Source organism: Halichoerus grypus, chromosome 4 (genome assembly GCF_964656455.1).
Source record: "Halichoerus grypus chromosome 4, mHalGry1.hap1.1, whole genome shotgun sequence".
NCBI lineage: Eukaryota > Metazoa > Chordata > Mammalia > Carnivora > Phocidae > Halichoerus > Halichoerus grypus.
The window spans coordinates 100,892,964-100,918,999 of record NC_135715.1 but is presented as its reverse complement, the minus strand read 5'-3'; the positions used below and the strand labels follow the sequence as shown (position 1 = coordinate 100,918,999).

Here is a 26,036-nt window from a genome sequence, read left to right as displayed (position 1 = left end):
ATATGTCTTCTGGCTATCCACTCCTCCTTCTGAGATTCCAATTATACATAAATTGGGCTGTTTGATATTGTCTCATAAGTCCCATATGTCTTTTCTTAATTTCATTCTTTTTTCTCTTTTTGTTTCAATTTGGAAAATTTCTCTTGATAAGTCAATATCTTGATAAGATATTGATAAATTCACTGATATTTTACTCTGCTGTGTACACTCTGATGATAAGGCCACTGAAAGAGTTCTTCATTTCCAATTATTTTTTAAGTTCTAGCATTTTTTCCTTTGGTTTTGAGAAAAAGTTTCTAGCTTTCTATTGAAATTCCCCATCTGTTCACATATACTGTCCACCTTTTTCACCAAACCTTCTAATACATTTATCTGAGCATTTTGAAGTTGCTTTCTAATAAATTCCAACACATCTGGGCCATCTCTAGGTCTGGTTTTAATGACCGTTTCCTCTCTTAATGATGGGTCATTATACCTTGCCTTTTTGAGTGTCATGTAATTTAAAATCTTGTAATTAAATATGAGAAAGCCTGGCACTAAATTTCTGACCCATTTCTAACAAGCGTAAGGATTTTAATGACAATAGTTTTTGTATTAATCTCATTACTTACTTCACCTCTCATTCCCGCTCTTATCTTTCCCTTTACTTCTTTCCATGTTTCTTTTCCTTTCTAAACTTTATATTATCTTAATGCACTAGTCAAAAAGACCTAGGCTTCAATCCAGGTTTTTACTACTTACTAGCTGTGTGATCTTGGGTAAATTACTTAATTTCTTTAAACCTCAATCTTTTTATCTGTAGAAGAATTATGTGAGATAACGATTGAGATAAGGCTCATAATGATTAAATGAGATAAGGCTCCAGATGTGTAGAAAGAGGTTCTCTCTACATAAGAGCTACTATTATAATTACTGTTTTTCTCACGTGGTCTTGAATAATTTTTGGAATAAGGTGGAAAAAGATCGATCAGAGTTTTAAAGTGTAGAGCACTAGAGGTTCCATGGAGTGAAGAGAGTCTATCTCACGTAGCAATGAGCAAATACAACTCAGTGCCTCACTCTGTGCTTTCTGTATCAGGCATTCCCATTAGATTTTTGTTTGACAAAAGGGCTCTATCACCTAAAAAGTTCTGTACTCCATGATCCAAGACTTTCTGCCTCTACGTTACCTTTTCAATTTCTCATTTTTCAAGGGTATGTGCACTTAACCAAGTGTTGTGGGTTGAATTTATGTCCCTCAAAAAGAAAATGCACAAGTTCAAACTCCCAGTAGCTGTAAATGTGACGTTATTTGGAAATAGGGTCTTTGCAGATGTAATCAAGTTAAGATGAGGTCCCAATTAGACTGGGGCCTAATCCAATATGACTGATGTCCTTCTAAGAATGGAGAAGACAGACACACAGACACACAGACACACAGGTTAAGGTGCTGCAGCTGCAAGTCAAGGAAAGCCTGGGGCCACCAGAAGATGCACGAGGCAAGGAAGAATCCCCCACTACAGGCTTTGGAGGGAGCACGGTCCTGCCAACATCCTAATTTTGGACTTCTAGTCCCTGAAACTGTGAGAGAATAAATTTCTGTTGTTAAAGCCACCAAGTTTGTGGTTCTTTGTTATGGTAGTCCTGAGAAACTAATACCCTAAGGGACTCAGGGACTCAAGAAAGGAAGATAGAACCATCAGCCTCCATAGGAATGACTCTCTGGTGGTGAAGCTCTGGCTGTGTGGCAGATGTTCTGAGGCAACCCAGTGGGGCCACACTCCACTCAGCCTCTTCCCCTTTACTCACACTGTGCCTTGAACCCATGTCCTTCTGGTCCACTTCTCAGTTCAGCTTTGCAAATTCCTACTCTTCCTAAAAGACTTAACCCAGTGCTGCACTTTCCAGAAAGCTTCCTCCAACGTCCACTTCTCCATCTTTTGCATGTTGTTGTTGGCACTGACTGAACACATTCGGCAAATATCTATCCCTCCCTCTCTCAATCCATTAGGTGAATCACTATGCTGGGTACAGAGTACAGCAGTGAGAGAGACATATTTCCGGCCTTCATGTTGCTGGCAGTCTAGTGTAAATCCAGACTGTTGATCACAAAATTAAGAATATTATATGTGTAATACTAATAGTGACTTAATAAAAACAACTAAACACTCACTATGTGGTAGACGTTCCACTTAAGGGCTTTATATTCATTATCTCATCGACTCCTTACAAGTACCTATATAGTACGTACTACTACTTAAAGAGATGAAGAAACTAAGACTCAGAGGTTAAGTAACTGCCTGAGGGGACGCTACTAGTAGGTGGTTGGGCTGGAACCCCAACCCCAAGCTAACTGCAGCCCGTACTCCTTACAACCATGCTTCTACTGCCTCTCCTAAATAACTGTTAACAGAGTATAGTGTTCTAGTAGGAGAAGTACAGAGAGCAGGGTGCACCCAATAGTGTGGAAGGCAGTCGAGGGGGTTGGGAGAGGTTACTTGGTCCATCCCCACTGGGCAGTAAGCCTCCTACAGGCTGGGAGCCAGCCTCAATTATGTTTATGGAAGTGAGTGTCCCCTAAAGTGGCTCAGAGGGTGCTCTGCCTACAGTAGGTACTTAATCAATGTCTGCTAACTTGATCAGGAGAATCCAGAGATGTCAGTTACTTATAAATACAAAATTCTATTAAGATGTTGAGGTAAAAAAAAAAGTCAAATGAATAAATGCTATATAAAAACATTTCCCAGTATTTCCTTAATAGCTCCTATCATTCTTACTTTTTGGTAGGGGAGCTGGTTTGTGTTTTCTGATCTCTGTGAGAGTGACCATCATTATGCAGTGAAACAAATGTAATTCAACCTCTTACTATTGTATCTGGGACCCAGCAATCATGCCAAAAGGTTCTGGAGAGTCCACGCACACAGGGGCACCGGCTCTGTTCCCACCCTCCAGTGCACCCATGAACCCTCCCCGGGCCAAATCCTACACTGTGGCTCTTTTCTAATCTCAGAGTTAAGTTGACATGGAAATGTTCTAATCATTCTACCAGAGGGCCTGGGAGGCTTTCCACACATTCCAGTTCACAGTACAGATGGGGAAAAACGGAAAAAAAGACACAACCTTCTGACTTAAAATTGCTTTCACGGCATCTCCCACTTCCTCCTGATTGCTGAGGTCAACCGTCCAAACGTGGGGCCGGCCGATGAAAACTTCAGCATAAGGATGCTGGGATGTCAGCTGGAAGAGAAAGACAAAGCAGCTCAGTCTCACAAACTTTTTTCTTTTTTTTTTAAGCCTTCTGTGCTAGATGAAGCATTTTGTTTTTATGGCATTGTACTTTCGTAGCTAACAAGACATTTTTGTCCTTCCTTGATGATCAAAACCTCCTGAGGACCCGTAAGTAGAGAACAATAAAAGAGTGAGAGCTCCACATCTTGAATCCCACTTGGAAATGTCAAAACCAGGTGCCACAGTGGCTGTTACAGGTGGTTCCGACCCCCAAAGCTGCACCAAGATACAGTGGAACAGTTAACTCTTGGTCGTATCGCAGCCCTGAAAATCCCCTCGGTCTAAATAGTATCTGTTAAAAGACACAGGTTAGGACACACAGGTAAGCATGAGAAAATTATAATAAAGCCAAAAGCTTTAAAGTCATAAGAAGATGAGTAATGGCACATACGAAATGTGAAGAAAGAGAAATAAGGCTACCAGAAAAACAGAGAATTTTGGAATGGTTTCAGGACGAATCATTAGCATCATGTTGGAGCCTTAATACTGATAAAGACAATTCGGATTCAGCAAAGTTCTAAATTCGGAGGTTTTATTTTAAGAACAAAGGGTCCAAAGAAACCCAGGATGAAAGCTGGTGATTCTCTGTTCCTGAAGAGTCCTTCCTTTGATAGCTAAATTTACCACCCAAACTGGCTTCCACCTTTATGCTTGTATCCCTTTCAGGGAGTAATGGGAAGGGAGCTTTCCGGACATTCGTGAGAGCATTTTCAGTTCTCCCGAAGACTGGGGGTGCTGCCTTGAGCTGCGCCCGAACCTATGGCTGAGGACCGGGGGTTGCAGATGGCTCATGAGGCCCTAAAGTCCTGCACGAGGGGGGCCGTCCGCTCCCCATTCAGCTTCCACCTGCCCCGCAGGGCTTCCACATGGGGTCACAGGATCCAACTCTCTGGCACAGTTTTAATATACATTGAATTTCCCAGGAATGTAATTACCATGTAAATCAAGGGATGTTTGTACTGTGTTTTCTTTGGAACTTCACCCATAAGCTGTTAACCACTTTGGAAAAATCAGGGCAGCCGAGTCAACGTCACTCAGATGAGGCGAGTCTCCATTACAACATACCCAAATCAGTCTGTATTTGTAGCTCTCACATTAATGGCAATTGTATATGTATGTATACATATATATATGTATAGGCACTTTTTAACTTAGCTTCTCTTTTATAATATCACTTATAAGCAACCATAAGCCCTTACCAAATAAGGGCTAACCATACTCAGCGGAATGTTTTATTCTTCTTAAGTACAAACTTACTCATTGTAAGGAGGAATGAGACATGTTTTCTACTATAGTTCTTGGGTATGGCATAATATTCCTTGACTATATATATACTGAAATATGTATTTCCTTATTGCAAATTATTTTCCTTTATGTTAGAGCTAGGGAATCATTCTTTTTTTTGAAATTACATATGTAGGCAGGGTATATTATTTATGAATTTTATTTCAGGACAGAAAAGTAGATCTTACAATATACTTGTGGGGGAAATACAGGTGTTGGGTCTGGTAGGGTTGAGGCCGTTTCTTTAGAGGTGAAGCTGGTTCTCTTTTTCTTCAGACTCCAGTATACACAGAGGACGGGATGATTTAACTGGCCTCTCTCCATCTCACTCCTAGCCACCATTCTTCGTAGCCTACCCTCACCAACTGTGTGCGCACAATACTTAGGGCAGGAAACCCAGAGTTTAAGTTACTGGGCCTCAGCTCCCAGTTGTCATTGGTACCCTCTCTCATGGAAATCATGATTCTCTCTCTCTCTCTTTTTTTGAAGAGTTATTTATTTGAGAGAGAGAGAGAAAGTGGGGGAGGGGCAGAGGGAGAGAGAGACTCTTAAGCAGACTGGCTGCTGAGCGTGGAGCCCGACATGGGGCTCGATCCCAGGACGCTGAGATCATGACCTGAGCTGAACTCAAGAGCCAGACGCTTAACTGACTGAGCCATCCAGACGCCCCTGGAAATCATGATTCTGAGGAGAAAATATCCTAGACTTTCCTCCTGCCTCCTCTGCCAGAATCACGCCCCTCGCTGGCCTGTTCAGTTCCCCATTCTTCTGACACGTACCCTCTTCTTTCGCTCAGCCACGTGGTCAGTGATAGAACCTACAGAGTGACCACAGCCCCTCATGGAGCTGGGGAAGAATCCTTTTCTCTTTCTTCTCCTCTCAGCACACATTTTAGGTTCAACACGTATCAGTGAAGCCCCTGGCTGGCTCAGGCACTGTGCTGATGACCGGCATATGCATTATTTATCACGTTTCCTGTGTATCAATCAGGATTTTGAGATTTACAGGGGTTTACAATTCTGCAAGACCACACAGCCAGGAAGTAGCAGGGCAAATTCAAATTGAGGTCCTTCAACAACGCATTAGCTTTGGACGGAAAGGAAGATGACAATTTTATAGTACCTACAGGGTTCTTAAGACAAAGGCGAAAAGAAGCCCAAAGTAAACTCCAGTCTTTTAATCACGCTCCGAAAACTTGCCAAACTAAAAAAAAATCCCAGGATTGAATTTATGCCTGCAGTAGAGCTTTTCTGAAGATGAGCAAAATGTCACTCTGTTTTCACTTGGTGGCCTGGAGAACAAACTGATTAAATCTTCCAATGGAATCAGGGGGTAAATTAAAGTTGTCATCAATGTCACTATGCAGCCACTTACAAATTGGCAGTCTCTCCCCCCTCCCCTTTATAAGGTCCTTGCTTATTTGCAAGGTTGCTCTAAGCACTTGGAAAATACAGAACGCTGAGCCATTATCATTTTATTCATTTACATTTACTGAGGATTACTTAATTTTAACGAGTAAGGCATTTTGTAATTCATTATTTCCCCTCTGAATGTTATGCTCCTCCCTGTTAATTTATTGAGAACCGTCTGATCTGAGCTACTTCACTGTATATCAATCAGCAAATTTACTGGAGTATAGTTTGTAAAAGTAATGAAAATCTTATTAAATATGAGACATTATTACAGAGCGGCTATTAAATTTCTAAGGAAAACATGAGTTCTCTTTATGGAAAAAAACCCTGAAGCCAGAGAATTTCTAACGGTTTACAAAATGTCCAAATAATGATTAAGAACCTACTAATGTGTTTCCCAATATAAAGATAAAAATCCAATTTATATCAAATTGAAAGTATAACCTGAACTGACCACATTACTTAAGGCATATGGAACTTTTGCCCTCGAGTATACATCGTGGTTTTAAAAATTGGTCCAATGTAAAAGACAAAACTGTCATGTAGAAATTTAGACTTTTTGTCTCCAAGGCAAAGAAGGGACATATATGTAATTTATACAGATTGATTTATATGGATCAATTGTTGCTTAACTGGAAAAACGAGCAAGGGCACAAAAAATAGCTTTGTAATTATGTCCACTTGGGTTAAAATTTTTCCATTTGCAGAATAAAAAAAAGAATAATTGATTTCTAGGGATTTTTGACCCTTGGGCTTCTATAGGACTCTCCCAGTGAAAAGCGGTTTTGGTTAGGGGGATTTTGTGGCTTTTGTGGGCTGAAAGAGCAGAGTGGGTGGCCCACCTGGCCTTGAGGTCAAGTTCACTGGGTCCTCCCAAAGCTGGCTCCCAGCCTGCTCTCTGCACTGTCTCCCGCAGAGAAGGAGACAGACATCAGATGGAACCTGCCTTCCTGCATAAAGCAGAGTGACCTTCTCAGGATTTCCCTCCAACTCATCAACATTCATGCCTTTTAGGCTTGAACCCCACCCCCATCTCCTTCCTTCCCTTTACAGCACAGCTCCTCCACCATCCCCCTTTCAGTTAACCCACCACATTCTCCACCTGGCACAATTCCAGGCTGACACTCCCTCCTCAACTTCGCTATTTCTTTCTGTATCAAAACCTGAGCTCCTGGAAAACAGGAAATGGGTCTTGATAAGTTTCCCCAATGCTGCAGCTAGTACCCTGGGCCCTGTTGGGGACACAGCGCACATCTGTCAACTGACCTTCGGCATCCCAGCCCTCCTGTGGGAGCCCAGGACTGATGGAGTCATCCATGTGAGGTCACTTTCAGAGCAACTGAGAGGACCCCACAGTGTCATTCTAACTAGAGTCCCATTTAAGCACAGGAAGAATCATCTGAGGGGATGGGAGGAACCAAGCACCCGGGAGGGGGGGTGGGTGGGGGCAGCTCTAATGCCTATTCTCTTCTTATGCCATGAAGAATGAAAGCCTCCACCACCTCACTGAGAAGCACATTACTAAGTGATGAAAATGGACAGGAAATGATGAACATCCTTTCCTCAATAACTTAACACGGGCTGGTCTGATCTTGGTGACATTACAGCACTCACTGGGAAATGGATTGTGGATGAGTGTCCTCATTTTCTTTCTTTCTTTTTTTTTTTTTCAGGAAAAAATAGTTGTAACAAAGTGTCATCAAAATCTTTAGAATTACTAATAACAAAAAGGTGCCGGTTGCCAATGTAGTCTAAGATACTTTTGACTGATCATTTCCCAAAGGCTCATATATAGAAACAGCAACGAGAAAAGACAGGTTTCTTAGCTCTTCACGTATTCAAAAAAATCACAATGGGGGGGGGAACCCACCATTAGAACTGCCATAATAACTGTTGTAGGCAAGATCCGCCGACACATGGTAAAAATAAATGGGCAAAGGTTTGAAGAGAACCAGAACTATTTGCACAGTTTCGAAATATTTTTTCCAATATAGAGAAAAATCGTAACTTTATGGTGAAGAAACCCAGCAGGCACTACCTGAACCAGTAATTAGACTGAGATCATGGCGCCCCCCTCCCCGATATGACACACTGAGAAGGCCATACCACTTCTGTGACAGTCTTGCTAAAAATGCGTCATCTCAAACTAACCACTAGACAACATCCGTCAAATCCAAAGTGGGCAAGGGCCTACAAAAAGGCCAACTGGGACTCTTTCAACGTGTCAGGGTCGTGAAGGACAGTGAAGGACTGAAGAAGTGTCACAGACTGGAGGAGATTAAGGAGACACGGCAGGTAAATGCAATGTGGGGTCCTGGACTGGATCTCAGAACCGCAAAAGGATATTAGTGGGAAAAAAAGTGGCCACGTCCAGTTAGACTGTAGTTTAGACAACACTGTGATATCAGGGCTCGTTTCTTAGTTTTGGTAATTGTACTGCAGCCTTGTAATGTGTTACCAGCAGAGGACGCTGGACGAAGGTGTTAAACGCAAACTGTACTCTGGGCAACTCTTCCCTAAGACTAAAACTGTTCCAAAAGAAATAAAAAGTAAATTCCAACAACTCCACTTGTACATAGAATGAAAAGCAAGAACCCAAGCAGATACTTGTACACAAATGTTCACAGCAGCGTTATTCACAACAGAGAAAATGTGGAAACAACCCAAGTGTTTGTTAACAGATGAAGAGATAAATAGAATGTGGTGTATTTACAGAACGAATATTATCCAGGCCTCTACAAGGAATGAGATTCTGACACATGCTATGAACTCTGACAACATTACGCTAAGTGCCACAAGCCAGTCATGAGAGGGTACTGTCTGATTTCACTTACATTAGGTACCTTCTAGAAAAGGTAAATTTAGAGAGAACATAGGTGAGAGGTTACTGGTGGCTGTGGGGAGGGGAGAATGGGGAGTTGGTGTTTAATGAACACAGTTTCTATTTTGAACGATGACTAAGTTCTGGAGGTGGGTGGTGGTTATGGTTGCACACGACTGGGAATATACTTAATACCAGTGAACCATACACTTAAAATGGTTAAAATGCTAAGTTTTAAATTATGTATATTTAATCACAATAGAAGTAAAAAAAAAAAAAAGAAACAAAATTACAAATAATTATTCCAATGTGGGCAGAAAAACTTCAGAGATTTCTTACACCTAACTTAAAATGTAGGGATGATTTATTGACCCAAATTTTCTACCCTAAACTCTACCCTAAAAGTTTCAAAGAAGTCAGGAGCATGGTAGAGCAGAGATTCCCAAACTGAGATGTTCTATTGCTGGGGAGCATCTCTTCAGATCATTCCAAAGAAGAAGCTGCTCGGTGCCAGGCTGAACACTCCTGCTCTGTGCGCTGGCCTCACCCAACACCTGGCACACAGGTGTGCATTAAGAATTGCTGAGGAACGACTTCCCCAAAAGCAATGACTCCCTATAAGGAAGCATTCAAATGTACTATATGAGCAGAAGGAAAAGCAAGCATGTGAGTCAACACACAAACAGTTACCCCTTGTCAGAGGTTGTGTGGGCCACAGATTGTCCTTTTTGAGGATTATCTATGGATCTCAATCCTCTTCCTCCACCTCCTTTGGCCCTTTCTCCAGTGGTCAGAAAAAAGCATTCTCAAAATAATAAGCTCCGTGAATTGGTAAGATCTTTGACTGATCAGTGAAAAATGATCACAGAAAATGCATTTCAGATTCTTTTGCGGGGAGGGGGTGATCAGTCGACCCAGAAAGGTTTAAAAGTAGAATTGAAAACCGTGTGCTTTAATCACAGCGCTGCTATACTGCAGCTACATCATGGGGGTCCACCGGGGTCGTCCCCCAGGGGAAGGCCCCGAATGACAGGGGCGCTACCAGGACTCCAGCTTGGAGAGGCTTCCTCCTTGGGAGCAGCCCACAGAGCCACAGAAATAAGAAGATCAATCTTATGGTTTCTTGCACACACCTGTTTCTGACTAGATACAGAAACACCAGCTTGATCACCCACATGCTCTAAATGACTTGTTGATTGCCCCAAATCGAATCCAACTGCCTTCAGTGGTGATTCATCACCTGCTGTGGATTTTTAAAGAGGATCTCTGACAGCAATTCAAATAAGGCTTCTGCCAACAGTTCGAGCAATGGCAGGATTAGTTCTCAGGATGGTGCCTGCGGACGGTGGCCGAAAATACCAGGCACGTGACTTCAGTTGCCCATCACCTGTCTTGTCTCTCAGGGTTGACAGCGAAGGACCCCACGACACACTCTCTATTCCCCACAGCCCATCGTGGAGAGCACATTCTTCAAAAATGCCTGTTAGCCAGTGGATTTCCTTATTCCATAAATTCTAGACATTCAAAAAGTCAGACCTCAGCCACTGAGAAGGCTGGAGAGGTCTGTGTGAATTAGGGTAGAGCTGAGGCAGAGTGAAAAGATGCCACACTTTGGAGAGGGGCAGAAGGGGATGCAAGTCTTGGCTGTGCCACCACATGGTTAGGACAGGGCATCAGCCATTCCTCCTGAGCCCCTGTGCAACCCGCTCCTTCCACCCAGCTATTTTAAATGACGCTGACGATACCTACTGTCCTTCAATGACGCTGACGGTACCTACTATCCAAGGCTACGAAGTTCGAACGGGCTCCTAGCCTTCAGTAAGTAGCTAGTATTCACACTGTTAAAAGAAGAAGGATTTTTTTATAGAGGCTTACCTCTCTCAGAGTTGGCTTGCCAATGAAAAAGTCTGTGTTTTTGCTGCTTTTGGGTGGGCTGAACTTGGGATTCAGAAAAGCACATCCATTTGCAATGGCCTCCAGGGGAGCTGGGCCCTCATAAGGGAACCCGAGTCCAACAAACAACTGTAAGACAGAAAAGCACACCATATATAAACACATCAATCAGGACTGGCGTCCCTGGCTCACAGGGGGCTATTCCGTGCTTCATTCCCATGTGGAAGCCTCAGACACTCTGGAAGGTTCCCAGACCCTGGGGGGGGTGGGGTGAAGAGAAAGCAGCTCACATCAGGAGCTGAGAAACAGGATCGGGGACCTTTACAGGCCCAGGAAGCTGCTCAGCTCATTATGTTCTCCTCTGCAAAAAAAAAAAAAAAAAAAAAAAGTACAGAAATGAGCGTGGGGAGTGGGGGAGAGGTGAGCAGTTGAAGGGGTAGGGAGGCGGGGGTATTAAAAGAATAAAAAACAACAACAAAAACCAAGACCCAACAATAATCTTTCTGTAACTCACCAGGAGACATGACTGGAGAAACACTTGCTTAACTAAACAGAAGGTTTCTTCATTGAACCAAAGGAACAACAGGCCCTTTCAGGGATGCTGGGCGGGGCGGGGGGGGGGGGGGGGACAGAAAGGTCACTTGGTGGTTTGATTACAGTTCAAATGGAGCTGCTTTAAAATGATGGTAGTTCAGTAAACACAGGTTTTCATAATGGGGTTTTCACTGGGGGACACCAACAACTTTGTTTTTATCTCCCCCTCAGCGGAGGGGAGAGGGTGCTGAGTGGCTCCACCAGCCAGGCGGCTTCCCTCCTCGGCAAGTACACCATGCGTGTTCCCCACGGCAGACAATAGATGGCAGCCAAAACACACTCTCCAAGTCCTCCTGCAAACCCGAGCTCCAGAGCTGCTGGGACAAAGGCGCCTTGCTGCAGCTCACTGGCAATCATTCCTGGGTCCGAAACCGAAACAGCATCTCAGGGAAATGCCTCAGTACAGCTCTTCCCCTCGGGACCCTTCACGGTGCTGGAGGGCTGGAAGCCATCGATGGCAGGGTCCAAGTCTGGCCTTGGGGAGGTGTGAGATCTCCCTACCACACCAAGGAGCCAAGGCTGAGATCACTCAGCCTCGGGAGACACATCCATCACCAAAGGATAACGGGGCCCCACGGCACCGTTCCCTTCTGCCATCACGCTGAGGAACACCCACGCAGCCAGGCCCCGAGAGTGAAGGATATTGGCGAAGTGGATACACGGCAGGCCTGATTCTCCTTTCACGGGGCCCTTTCCCCAGCGATTCCGTCTTTGCGGCTGCTTAAATGGAATTGCTTACTTAGAATGGTTCCATGTGGAGAGACCTGAGTCCCAGCCGCTGGGTTCCCTGGGCACCACTGAGAGATGCAGGAAGTTTGTGCTGGGCACTCAGTTTCGGGACTGAACACTGACCATGGCCCATGCTGGACATACTGTAGCCCCCACAGGGATTTTTCTGGGACAAGAAACAAAAACCCCAGGTTTTTGAACTGTATATTCTTTTGCACAAAACAGGGCACTTAACCTTTGCTTGTTTCAGAGGAATAACCGTTCATTTCCTGTAAACTTTGGGATGACCAAATACACTGCCAGGGACATCCACTGGAGGAGCTGAGGAGAGCAGCTATGGGCCAGCAGAGCTCCCAGTGCCAGCCGGGGGCACCATCCCTTGGGCAGAACCACTGGAGACATGGGTGAGGAATACCATGTGAGTAGGAGCCTGGAAGATGTAGAATAAAGGGGCATCTCCACCACCACTTGGAGGCCCTGTTTCTGGATTTTACTGTTATTTTTTAAAGATTTTATTTACTTATTTATTTGAGAGAGAGAGAGGGAGAGGGAGGGACTGGGAGAGAGAGAGAGAGAATGCATGGGAGGAGGGCAGAGGGAGAGAGAGAATCTCAAGCAGACTCCCAGCTGAGCTTGGTGCCCAATGTCATGACCTGAGCCAAAATCAAGAGTTGGACTCTTGAGGTGCCTGGGTGGCTCAGGTAGTTAAGCATCTGCCTTCGGCTCATGTCACGATCCCAGGGTCCTGGGATCTAGCCCGCGTCCGACTCCTGGCTCAGCAGGGAGCCTGCTTCTCCCTCTCCCTCTGCCTCTCCCCCTGCTCATGCTCTATCTCTGTCTCAAATGAATAAATAAAATCTTAAAAAAAAAAAAAAAGAGTTGGACTCTTAACCGAATGAGCCACCCAGGTGCTCCTGGATCTTACTCTTCTTAAGTAGCTGACAGGAATGAGATGATCAGAGAGAACCTAAGTGTATAGTGTGTGGCCTCAGCATGCGGCTCAGGGGTGGGGGTGGGGGAGGATGCCTGACGGCAGCAGAAGAAATGGAAGGCGAGAGTGGGAAGGACTCATCCCAAGACATCACAGCTTGATTAAATATGAAGAATCCAGGGTTACCATCCTTCAGGCTTTTGAGCTCTGTGATCCGCCCTCCCTATCAGATTTTTGGGAGGATATGCAGGCTCTCCAGGGGAAAGATGACCTCTCTCAGGTTGCAGGAAAGCATAGGGCTTCCAGATCCTTTTGACTCTGAGAAGAAAGGTGCTGGAAGATGCAGATGGGGGGCTCTGTGGGTTTAACCAGAGACCTGGAGCCCACAATGTGTCCTGACCTCTGAAAATCAGGGCCTGCCATGAAGTGCTGATACCTTCATCAAACTTAAATTGCCAAGAACTTTGGAGAAAATGTAGGATGCACAATGATTATTTAAACAGAAAATCTTGGAAAAAAATTTAATTAGCTCCTTTAGACCAACCAATCTAAACCCATTAATTAAAAGGATTTGGGGCTGTTGCTTAATGGACTTGAATGTGACCTAGGTTTAATTATATCTGAATAACAATTTGCACCATCTCGGCTGCCCTGGGCATCGAAACATCTCAGTACACAGAAAGTAAACATTTCGGGCTAACTCTCCAAAGCCTCACAATTTGAGAATGAAGCTTAAGCAAATACCATACAATTTCTTGGCAATGAGTTTTCTTGTCACACTAATTAGTATTGCAGGAAATGCACAACTCAGAAACACAAAATAACAGTTCTTTGTCATTTCTGTCAATAAGCAATTTTTTCTTGCTTCCTGTGTACTCAATACCTGTGACATTATAATGGAGCAGACAGATTAAGGTCAAATAGCACTCTTGAGGTTTGAATCACAAAAAGGGTAGGCAGAGAGAGCTCCTCACCAGCAAAGGGTAGCCCTTAAACTCCTGCGTCCCATGGCCTTGGCACACATGGGTGCCTTAACCATACTAAACTTCCTTCCCCCCAAGTCCCCAGCTTCCCCAGCACTGTGCTACTTACAGATATCCTCAGCATGGAGGCAAGAGACACATCACAAGAATTCATTCAAGCAGAGCTTCACTTTTCGAGAGGAAACTGGGCATATTTTATTTATACTGCATCTGGCCTTCAGAAGCCCTGAATCCAGATGACGGAACATTGTCATGGCTGCAACTCCTTCCCATCAATAAGCATTTCTAAACCTAGGGATTACATGCTCTACAATTAAATTTCTGAACTAATACTAAGCAAGAGAAAACGGATGAAGCACCAGAGATTTTATTCACGGCACAGGATTGGGACATTCCTACATGTCCACAAACGGCTCAGTAAAACCACTCGGAGTCTTACCCTGTGTGAAAGGGAGAAACAGAATTGTTCTAAACCCCTAACTGGAGCAGTTAACAAGGAATCCTTTCAACATGGATCAAAGTGGTTCTTAGGAAGACTCCACATGAATTTGGTCAGTTTCCAGTCACTCTTGATGGGGAACATGAAGATAATCCAAAATAGAAGACACGCGCACCACGTAAGCTTTTCTGACTAGCGTGACCTAGCTAAACTGGTGGAGCGGCTCAGGAGGGAGTCTGAACAATGAATCAATCTTAGCTTATCCAATAAATTGAATACTGGCACAAAGTGATCAGGACAATGTGGGAACTGACAGCACAGGGTCTAAACTCAGGCCGACCAAAGTTCAAACCCTGACAGCCTCACTTCCTAGTTCTCTAACTGTGGGAAACTGTTACATGCCTCTTCCTATGGATTAGCTGAGGTCCATTATAACGTATTCTCTCCAGCTACGGGACCTCAGTCAAGGTTACATAAGCTCTCTAAACTGTCTTGTCATATGTAAAAATGGTGCAAATGATAGTGCTTTATTTCATGAGGTTGCTGAGAGGATTAAATGAGATATTTCATGGAAACGATGTATTCCAAGGTTTGGCACTGAAGTAAATGTTCACTGAACAGGAGTCGGAATCCAGATTCAACTTCATGCAGCTGCACACACACATGACCTTGTACTGTTTAGCTAGAGCTTAGGTGTGCCTGAGTTGTGGTTGTGCGGTTTACAAGATGCCTGGCACCTGCATGTGTATTTATGAGTTCTCACTATTCCATAAAGTACCTGGACTGAAATAAGGGGAGGGACATCCATCAGAAGAGTGAGAAGACATGGGTTATGGTGGCTGCCTCGTGGAAAGGCCAGTCCCATGAGCCATGTACTATTGCTAACCTTGTTTCTTCTTCATATAATGACTGGGAATCCCCCTATTTTTGGTAATATAACTTTAAAAAGAATCTTTATAGCTTTAAACAGAATCCATATGGTAGCCGAGTATGGAGGAAATGTATTCTCCTGAGAGGTGATGCTTTCATGTAGCCTAAAGGGTCTCTCTCTGGACGCGTGTCTGCCCTTCTGCACTCGATGCTTGAAGGAAGAGAATAGTGGCCAAAATCTCTCCCATTCAGGTTTGGCTATTCCCTCTCATGGGCTGCCCATGTCCCTAACCTAAACTACAAGAAGATTCTCTTGTAAAGAGCTAGAAGGTTTAAAGGAGACAAGACAATGATATACGCCAAGTATGTTTAAGTGCCCAAAGGTTGTCAGAATTGGCTGCTATGTCAAAGGCTATTTCCTAGAGACCAGCTCACTGGGTAGGCAGCCAGACTATCCTTGGTACCCAAGTGGTCTTTCATAAACAAAACCCAACACAACACAAACAACAATACCAAGACCAAAAGTTCACCCGCTTCGGTCATTTGGAAATAGCAGTTCAAAATCCCATGCACTGCAATTTGCATTATAAATGCATTAACTTGGAGATGGGCGGTGGCTAAGAGAAATCTCTGGATAAGTTTCTAACAGTAGATGCCGACCATCTTCAGCTGCCCAGCACGAACTGTTTACTGTTTACAAGGTGTGAGGCAGCACAACAGGCCTATTCACCGTCGCATTAAGCATGGGCTCTCATGGTACTGAGGCCAGAGGGTTCTTGTGACAAGAGAGAACTCACGGAGAGGGCACAGATAGGGTTAGAGAAAATGGCTAGTACTACTAGAGTAAATCTCCGTGACCGTGTGCACCACGGTGACACGGATGCACCACGTTACAATTCGGCTGATAATCGGCTCCCGTCCTCCAGAGCAACCTCCTGCTCTTACTTAAGGGACATCACAAATCACAGTGCAGTGTTTTGCAAGACTAAATGGTTGACCCTGCTTACAGCATCACAGAAGTTGTACATTGGTGTCCCTCTTTCTTCTTACTACCACTTCTACCTGTGCACTTTTCACATTGCGGTAAGTCCCCAGTTTACCTGTTTGTCTCCTCTACCACATCTGTGTAAACACTGGTGGGCAAAACTGCCTTAGTCATCCTTGTAGCAAAAATGCCTGGAGTAAGGCCTGGAATGTATTTGGTAGTGAATACACATTTGTCAGAAAAATGAGCAAAAGAATAAATACTAATAGATGAGATCTTTCCAGCAATCAAATGTCTCTGTGAGGATGAGGAGATGCTGAACGTTTTTGTGTGTGTTTGAGTGTGCGGATGTGCTTTTGTTCCGGAAGCCAGAGAAGATACTGAATGACCTCGCTATCCACTGCATTCTACACACGTATGTGGGAGGGCAAGAGGGAGAGAGGAGTACGTGTGTACCTAAATTTTCTTCCCATCTGGCTGGAATGGGAGTAATTTTAGGCATTGGCCACGAGGATGAAGCCTCCTTGACTATCTGAGGCTGCATATTTCTGTGTCTGAAATGGAAGATGGAAGATGGACTGCTCCATCAGTTAGTAAGCGCTGGGGCTCTCTCTCACAGGTCACACCTGTGTGATGTGTGGGCAATATGGTGGAGAGGCAGGCATGGGCTGTCAGAAGGACAGTGTCACCCGCTGTGGAAGCCTTGGCGATTTAGGTACGTGATTCATGAGCAAAGCAAGAAATGACTCTTACGGGCATGGTCCCAAGATCCCAGATGGCTAATGGATTTCATCCTCTTTCCTTCATTCTTTATAGAATTAACTGAAGGCCTTCTACAAGCCAGGCACTGTTCTAGGTATTGAAAACGTACCTGTAAACAGAATAGGCAAAGCCCCTCTCTCATCACGGAGCTGCATGAGAGTCTGGTTCCATGGGTGGTGGCCACCTGAAGCCCTGGATTTTTGAGAGATTGCTCAACCGCATCCAAGCTTGTGGGAAAAGTCATGGTTGATGGGGGATCAGACATGGGGATGGGATGGAACAGGGACAGTATATACCGTATATCCTCCAACCCTGCCCAGGCTGCTAGGTGAGTCCCACAGCCAAGCTGATGAGCTGACATGGTAGGGCAACAGGGCTGTCATGATCTGCCCGAGTGCTGGAGGGTGAACGGCCAGAGGTTGGAGTAGCGAAGGGGTACAGCAACAGCATGAACGGCAGCAGCTTTCCCCCCTTGTTTTCCACAGCCAGAATTTGCTCTCAACTTTTTACTGTAGAAAGGGAGGTACCTGTTCTGCCTCACTCCAAGTGCTCCTCCAGTCTAGTGTAGGATGGGAATGCCCCTTCTATAAGGAGCTTCCGGTGCTAAGACTGGGGTGGGGGGTGGGGTGGGCAGGAAGAGGTTAAAATTAGGAAGGAGAAGAAAGAAATCACATTAAAAGAGAGGAGGCCTTAACCCCCAAATAAAAACATGCCACCCAGTGAGTGCTTCAATGGTACTCTTGGAGTCTGCTGGACTGAAAGCCTTGTCTATGGTCCTCTGATAAAATAATTAATTCATCCAAATTTATATGCTTATTAGAAGAGTCTGTTAGATTCAACAACTTCCTGGCTCTTTTAGCCCCAATTTTAGTGTCACACCAAATTCCTCCATCTTCAGAGGCTCCCTGTGGCTGGAGCCAGCTAATGACACGTGGGCTCTTGTGGCCCGCCGGGGAGAAATGCTGCCGAGCACGGGGTTTCCTGGGCCTGGGTGCAGGGCTTTGAAGACGGCTCATAAAGAAAAACAATGAGTGAGGAGCTGATTAAGCATCAATCAGTTCCACCTGTCTCCCAACCTGAAGGAGCACCAGACTCGCTTCCCTCTCCAGTGAGTCTGACGAGTGTGCGGATCCCGTTCATTCTACTGATGTTTGCTTCTCCGTATCTCCAGTTCTCCACTTTCAACGTGGATTGGAATAAATCACTTTTAAATTGCTCAGAGACACAGAGGAAGGTGTTAGAGGGAGAAAAGGTTATAAATGCAAAGCATGACTGTTCTTTAGTGTCATTATTTCAAAGCCCGGGATCCATTCATTTCTGTGCCTGCTGCTGTGTTCTGGGTATGAGGGGAGTCTGCAACACACGGCCTCATTTTCATCGTATTTGCCAACTATTTTAGCCATAATTCCACTTGGAGTGTTTTAATATATTCCAGTCAGATGAACAGGCAATCCAAAATGGGATCAGTGACATCCTGTGAAGGCACCAGTTTCTCAAGGATAAATATATGCCCCTCACACTCAAAATTCAGGCCGCAGTCCTCGGCTGTTTGGTGACCTCCCACACCACAGCTCGGACATCACGGGCCTCTTCTCTTTTCCTCCCCGGGACATCAGGGGCCTCAGCTTCGGCCTATTTCCCACTCTCTGACAGGGTAAGTGGATGGTAGGGGAAGTAAGGGTTCTTTTAAAATTTCCAAGGCTGAGTAAAACATTCACGAGGCTGGGTTAATAGGAGTGCGCGAGACAGTAATGACACGCTGTTGAAAACCAGCGCTGCCAAATGTAATTTTAAAGGAGCTTGAGCTTTTCCCACCATCTGATGTGGGGAAAAGTAAAATGAGGCAAATGGCAAAAAATAGCATTGCCACTAAAGGGCCCGGACATTCTAACGATTCTAAAATGTCATCCTGAGACAGAAAAAGAACGGGCAGCCGAGAGTACAAACTGGGGAACGAACACACTTCACTCCTGGGTTGTGTCACGAACAGTCATTGGACTACAGATGACCTTGCAAGGAAATGAGATCTTAATTAGTACAAACCAGATCTTCGGCCAAGGAGATAAATAATTTATCTAACTGTTTTATTCATGACACCACCAAAATGACTTGGAGGTAGAAATGATCAAATGCATTCACATAAAGAGAAACTGAGGCAGAAAGGAGGTGCATATGCTGTTGGCTGGTGAGTGTCCATTAAGTGTTCTCCAGTTTGGGTGTTTACTCATGAGGATGGTGCCTTTAAGGGCCTAGCAGAGCTTTAATTTTGCAATCAATCAATCAATCAATCAATAAATCCATGAGTTAGGGTCGCCTGCCAGGCAAAGTGAGTGACTATGGGCCAGCTGAACGCTCTAGCCTACTTTCTCCTGATTACGATGAAGTTAACAACAGCACCTTCTCCACCTACCTCTTTGGGCTCTTGTGAGAACAAACAGGGCAGCGTGTGTGAATATGCTTTCCCAAATCCAAGTGTCACACAATGATGAGAAATCGCTCTTAAGCCACAGAGCCTCTCACCCACTCAGCCTTCCCCCTACCTTACGAACGAAAGCCCCGCCAGCCAGCCAGGGCCCAGAACTGAGATAGTCACTGTTGATAACAAGCTGCCCTGTGCCTTAAGGAAGGGATTGCACTTGTTTTCTTCACTCTAACAGTCCTTGCACCATGTCTGGCTCTTCAAAGCCAAACTCGGATCCATTTGCAAGTCCCCTAAGGTCACGTGGTACTTTCCTGGCAGAATTATAGGCAGTGGGGCAAAATGACGCTTTCATCACACCACTAAAATAGTTCTCCATCAGTGGCTCCCCCAGGTACCGACCCGATGGGGTCTGAGGTCCATCTATGCCTGCAACAGTCAGCTCCTCAGCCCCTCAGCGAAGGTTTCCTCCCACTCTTTCCCCGGCAACAGAGCAGCTGGGTGGCTTTGTGGCTCCCTCCGGAATGTGTCTTCTCTGCTTCCACCACGTGGCCCTCCCTCGTCTCTCCTGACGCCAGGCCCGCCCTGCCCAGCGCCCATCTCCAAATCTTTCACAGTGCCTTCCCTGCTCCCTGAGCCCGAAGGGACTCTCCCTGCCCCTCCCCCCCCGCCCCATCTGAACTTCTTCAGGGTCCACTACCAACTTTTTGAATGAGGAGGCGTGAGGAAAAGCCAGTTGGGGGGCCGATTCCTTGAAGCCAGTGGGGAAGTGAGGGAGCCAGGCACCCCAGGCAAGCTTGCTGTGACGGCCGCTGCTTGATCACGAGGTCTGACCCTCGAGACAGGGCCTTACCTTTCCTGGTTGCCACCGTATCCCCAGCCCCTCACTGGACGCCTGGCACAGCGTGGGTCCTTGGTAAGTAAGTTTTAAACCATAGCAACGTCCTTCCACGATTAACTTTAAAGCCACAGCTGATCTAGAAAGCCACTGCCCAGAAATGACCTAACGAGTTACTGCAGCATTGAAAACATAGCGCGAGAGATTCTGACCCCATTTGCAACACCAACAGAAACAGACTGTAAACCACACCACTGATGGATTTTTACAAAAATCACTAAAAACCTACCTTGGTTTCTCGGAGAAGAAACTGCAGGTCTCGTCCACTGAGGATACCGTGGTTTTTCACGTAACTGGGAATATTCTTCGTGCTGGAGCCGTAAACAGTCGCGTGTACTTCCATGTAGGTGTGAATAATGTCCAAATAGATTTTCTTATTCTAAAGAGGGAACACAAAGGGAAGGCATTTGTTTTTTTCTTTTCATTCTAGTAACAACCTGCCTCATAGCTGGAGGCCACAGAGACAGAGTTCTTAATATAGAGGTTGCAGGAATTTGGCATTCCAACCCATAATATTTCTTTCAAAAGTAATCTGACTGGATTTTGAGGGCAAACATAGTCATACTGCCGCTGTACAATTCTGCGAGAAGGAACATATTATGTAGCAATATATTACTGAATACCAATGATAGCTCAAGGCCAATTGCTTTAAAGTATTATCCCCACTTTGTAAATTAGCAGGGACCCAGCACTTTGCATTTGGCTCCTCTGCCTTATGGGGCAGGAAGTTTGGGGAAGGAAAGCCCAGAGAAGGCAGTCAATATTTATCTGGAGATGCTAAGCTGTCCCCGAGGAACGCAAACATCCCCAGATCTTGCCAGTATTTCTAGTGATGATTAACGTATGTTGTCAGAACTGGATCCCACCTAGTTGGGATGAGGGGGAGACGAGAGTTTCCCACAATATACATTGATTGACTCGGCATCTGGCGAGATAATGAGCATATCCAGGTAGACAAAAAATGGAAAAAAGATTAAATGTAAACTTCAATGAACCCTGAACCATTCAAAAGTAGTTTCATTTTTATTAGAAGCAAAACAAAACCTCTTTTCTGTACTGAATTTCGAGGCACATTTTCTAAATCAAAACCACCTGTGAAGTGGAAGCGACTCATTTTCCCTTCCTCTTCACGTTTCCGTGTGACTAAGTAGCATAAGCTGGATTTTGTAGGTTGCTTTTTCTTTTCTTTTCTTTTTGAAATTTGAAAGATTCAAGTTCTGTAATGTTTTCCAGTTGTACAAAAGTGGGACAAGTTTTTTTTCCTCATTCCAAGCCCATTTTCACACACTCCAGGAAAATGTATTACTGGCCAGTTCTATGACTAGAGACCGCAAGGGATGTGGGGTGTGGCACCAGCAGCCACAGAGCTCAGAGAAGGGAAGGGGCTCTGCTGCGGGGAGGGCGGCAGCGCTTCCCAGCCTCCTCACAGTGTTCTGAGACGGGTTCTGCCATGTGCTGCCCTGGTGGGGGTATTACAAACGGCTCTCCATTTTGTGGGAGGCATGTTTCAAATCACATATCAGAAGTCCTCATGGCTGGAAAAACAGCCTCGTTCCCTTCTCTGTCTTATGCACCAAGATGATTTTGTTCAGAAGCAACCAAGTCCATGCCTGAACTCTAATGTATGCATTAAATGAAACACTTGGCCTGAAAGTTTAATTTCATGCCATGTTTGGTATGGCTGGAAGATGTTAAATTCATCACTTCAGAGATGTGTACCCTTGAATTAATGCAGAGGTGACTGGAAACAGTTTCTAAACCCTGACTTCCCATTCATAGCTTGAATCAAATTTAGGATCACCTCCGTGATATACATTAATTTGAGGGGTTCTAGGATATGGGTCTTGTGCCAGATGTACCTGGTGATTCCTGTCCCCACAAACCCCCTTCTCAGGGACTCCATCCCCACCCACAGTCCCCTGGTAGGGAGGGAGGGAATTCTGTAACCCCGGCCCCCTGCCACTGCTGACCAGCCCGGGGTGTGTCTGACCCGAAGGGGACCCATCTCTAGGCTGGCCAGGAGCCTGGGACGTGGCCAGGCTCTGGAGGGTGAGCTGAACCAATCAGACCCTCTCTCAGGAGCTCAGAATCCGGTACACAGAGAGATTCCTGCCAGATGGCCATGGGCTATAGACTAGAAAGGTCACTTTGTGTCGGGAGTCTGGGCGATTAGGAGCCAGACACAAGTTCTGAAGAAGGCAGCTGCCAGAGGTGGAAAGAGAGCCAGGTGAGAGTTGACAGGAGGAAAGGGGAAGACCGAGACAGACAGTTGGTGATCAGAGGGACCAGTGACTGAGACCAAGCATGACAGAGAGACAGGGCATGGGAGGGAGAGGAGGAGGAGGAAGGAAGATGGTGGGAGCCCATGAGGAAAGCAAGCACAGAGACACAGAAGAGCGGAAGCCTGGTCCCGGAGCTGCTTCTGGGTCCCACTCCATCCATAGCTGTCCCCTAGTCCCAATTTCCCAGATTTTTCTGGATCCTTCCAGCTATAATAACAGCAGCTGCCTTCCCCCATTCCACCCCACACTTTCGCTGGAGGTACTCTGGGTGGATTCCTATCATCCAAAAGGAGGCCTGTTGGGACATCTTGTTGGGCTTTGTTCAGGGACTGGGCAGGCATCTCCCCTTTGAGCAAAAAAGACAGGCTTCCCTATGAAAAGCCAGCTGCTAGCTGGTGAAGATGGACCAAAGGCCCTTGAATTAGGTCCGCAGTGAGGGACAAAGAACAGTGAATGACCCACACGGTTCCTGTCCTGGAGGAACTCACTTCAGGCAGACCTCAGATTAGGATTCCCAGACCCAATGCCCGGGGAGTGAACAATACATACAGGACACAACACACGTATCGCCATCAGTTCCAGAAAAGGTGCGGCCTCCTTGAAATATAGCAAGGTGGGGTGGGGGGAAGCTCAGGCAAATAAAAAGAAGCATATGCAGGGGCTAATAATAAAGTCTGCGAATTTATTAACATGAAGGCCTGGTCAAGTCTGAAAGGAGAAATTATCTTCAAAGAGGATTTATGTAATTTCATGAACGAGAAAATCAAACAGGTTATTAGAGGAGAACAAATGTTTCCAACGTAACTCTAAGCTTTGAAGCTGACCTGACAACTAGGTAATTCAGCCCAGGCCTCTTGTTACCACCTGTGCAGAGTGCTGCAGACATCGAGTGAGGGTGACTCACGCCACGGATCCCAGAGAAAGGTGCACTGGAGTCACCCACACGGAGCTGCCTCCCCGCTCAAAGGTAATGTGCACTGGATACTACAGGAATCCAAAGAGCCAACTCCACCTCAGGACCATTGCCTGAATTTCAGGTTCAAATGTCCGGCTGCCTCCTGAACCTGTCTACCTTGCTGGGCTGCAGGCACTTCCAACTCAACAGGTCAAAAAGGGAATCCATCACCTTACGTTCCCAGACCAGCGTCACCCTGTGTGCTCCTCTCAGTGACTGACATTAATCTGCACCAGATTCATTAAGTTCCTGCACTAGAATCACCCTTGTCGTTCCACACATCAAAGTAGGCAAAAAGCCCTCTTGATTCTGCCTCCATAGTATCCAATAGGCCTTGATCCTAGCCCACCTTGATGGTGCCAGGATTAATACACCGGCATCTTAACACATCTTCCTATGGCTCAAAAAGGTGATGCACCTTGTCCAAGATTTCGACAAGTGAGCAGCAGCTTTGGGACTGACCGCAGAACAATCTGTGTGGTTCAACATCACTTTTGAACCATGCAAAGCAATGCTATGCACATGGACATTTGCAGTTAAGTACAAAAATATGCATGGGGATGACAGACTCCACCTTCTGGATACAGATTACTGAGGGGGCAGGGAGGGCTTGGGGAGGTGGATGAGATTTAATGGTATTTGTAATATATAATTTCCCTGTTAAAAGTCGCAAAATATTAACATCTACATAGTTGGGTGGTGGGTGTTTGATATATTAATTAAAACAGAAAAATTTTAACTACATGCCATCAAGAACAAAGAGAACCCGGTCTGTAGGGCTTCAAAGCCGGCACCACCGGCACCTCACTGGAGGGCTCAGCTCCCGCCACGAAGAGAGGTTCAAGGGATCCTCTTCTCTCTTCGATGTACATTGCTATCTTTTGGGTTTAAGAAATAGGGTGCTGATGTTTCTTAAAGTAACCATGGCCCAGCCTGCCTTCCCCAACCCTTGGGTAGGACAAAAGTGGGGAGGGAGATGTGCAGGGATGGGGACGCTTTCCAGCATCTCCCTCCCTTCCTTTATTTTATTTTATTTTTTTTTAAAGATTTTATTTATTTATCTGAGAGAGAGAATAGGAGACAGAGAGCATGAGAGGGGGAGGATCAGAGGGAGAAGCAGACTCCCTGCTGAGCAGGGAGCCCGATGTGGGACTTGATCCAGGGACTCCAGGATCATGACCTGAGCCGAAGGCAGTTGCTCAACCAACTGAGCCACCCAGGCTCCCTCCTTTATTTTAGATATTCAGGCCCAGGGCGAAAGTGCTACCATGAACTGACTGTCTTGGATTTTGTTGATCCAAGAACTGGATTCAGATCACTCCCTAGAAAGCCTTCCCTGTCTGACCTAAGAGACCAAGGTCAAAGAAAATTATCTACTCCTCAAACCCTATCACCTACAAGTTAATGAGACGCAGTCAGAAGCGTCTTGCACTGACTATCAAACCCAGGCAGGCCACCGCCCCTTTCTGGGGGCTGAGAGATAAATGCCTCCAGTCCCAGCTGAGCAACTCGGGAGCCCCAGAATGCTGTTCAACAGCCTCTAGTTCAATTTAAACTCACATTAAAAACAACCAATCAAACTGATTAAAATTCAAATCTACCTAAACTCATTTGGAGGTGGGGGGAAGGGGAGATGAAAAGGCAAAGGAGAGAACATCCTGGAGCAAAGGAGGAATGTTTTCCGTGTGTCTGTGGATGCTGACGATTGTCGCTGGAGGCAGGTGCATTTTCAGAATTGGTCATAAGCTCTCCGGAGCTTGAATAGAGAGCTTTAGGAAAACAATTCAATCTAAAGCAATACCAGTGCGCTTCTACAGCAGCAGGAGAGGCAGAAAGCACAAGTGGAGAACCACGAGCCCTTTCCTTTCCCAGCCGGTGAATTAGGAGTAGAGGAATGTTCTTTGGCAAATGTCAGTATTCTGAGCTTTTGGTTGCACAGGGATCTTCTTGCCCGCATTATCCCTGCTCCCCACTGCAGACAACATACATCCTTTCTCCGGGACCCTACTCCCCTCATCCACCTGGCGCCTGTGACTTGTCAGTTTAAAATAAATAATTCTATAGCTCTGCCCAGAGTTTGTTGGTCCAGGGAAAGCACCTGGTGAGTGCTGAGCCCGTGGGCATCTTCCCTAGGAAGAACTGACGGGTGCGGAAGAGCCAGTCCCTCCCCAGAGTCCAAAGCTGCGCTGCCACATCCAGCGCGGGTCCCGTCACATGCAGGTCAAGCTCCAGAGAAAAACGAAGTCCTTGCTTAAAGAAGGCCAAATGCGAGACAGCACGTGTTCTCGTAGGGTCACGAACCACGGTTCTAGTCAGGTCTCAGGTGCATCCCAGCTCCTTCCCAGGTACCCAGAGTCAGGCGGTCCCTGCTGTGGCCGGAGCTAGGAAACCGATGTTGTTACCATTTCAGCAGTAAGAGTCCTGACAAGTACACTGTGAGTGGATTTTTATTTTGACCATTACGGATTTTTTTAAAAGATTTTATTTATTTGAGAGAGAGAGAGAGCACTAG

The 26,036-nt window shown here is 45.6% G+C and overlaps 1 protein-coding gene across 8 annotated transcripts in view; it reads right to left on the bottom strand.

The window, feature by feature from the left end:
* MGAT5 (alpha-1,6-mannosylglycoprotein 6-beta-N-acetylglucosaminyltransferase) overlaps window positions 1-26,036 on the bottom strand; it is a 557,249-nt gene that overhangs the window by 27,288 nt on the left and 503,925 nt on the right. For all 8 annotated transcript variants that reach the window (XM_078070704.1, XM_078070706.1, XM_036106945.2 and 5 more), the window contains 3 exons: window positions 20,517-20,666; window positions 10,660-10,806; window positions 3,100-3,216 (listed from right to left, as the gene is read on the bottom strand). In XM_078070704.1, coding sequence (XP_077926830.1) covers window positions 3,100-3,216; window positions 10,660-10,806; window positions 20,517-20,666 — 414 coding nt within the window. The remainder of the gene's footprint in view (window positions 1-3,099; window positions 3,217-10,659; window positions 10,807-20,516; window positions 20,667-26,036) is intronic.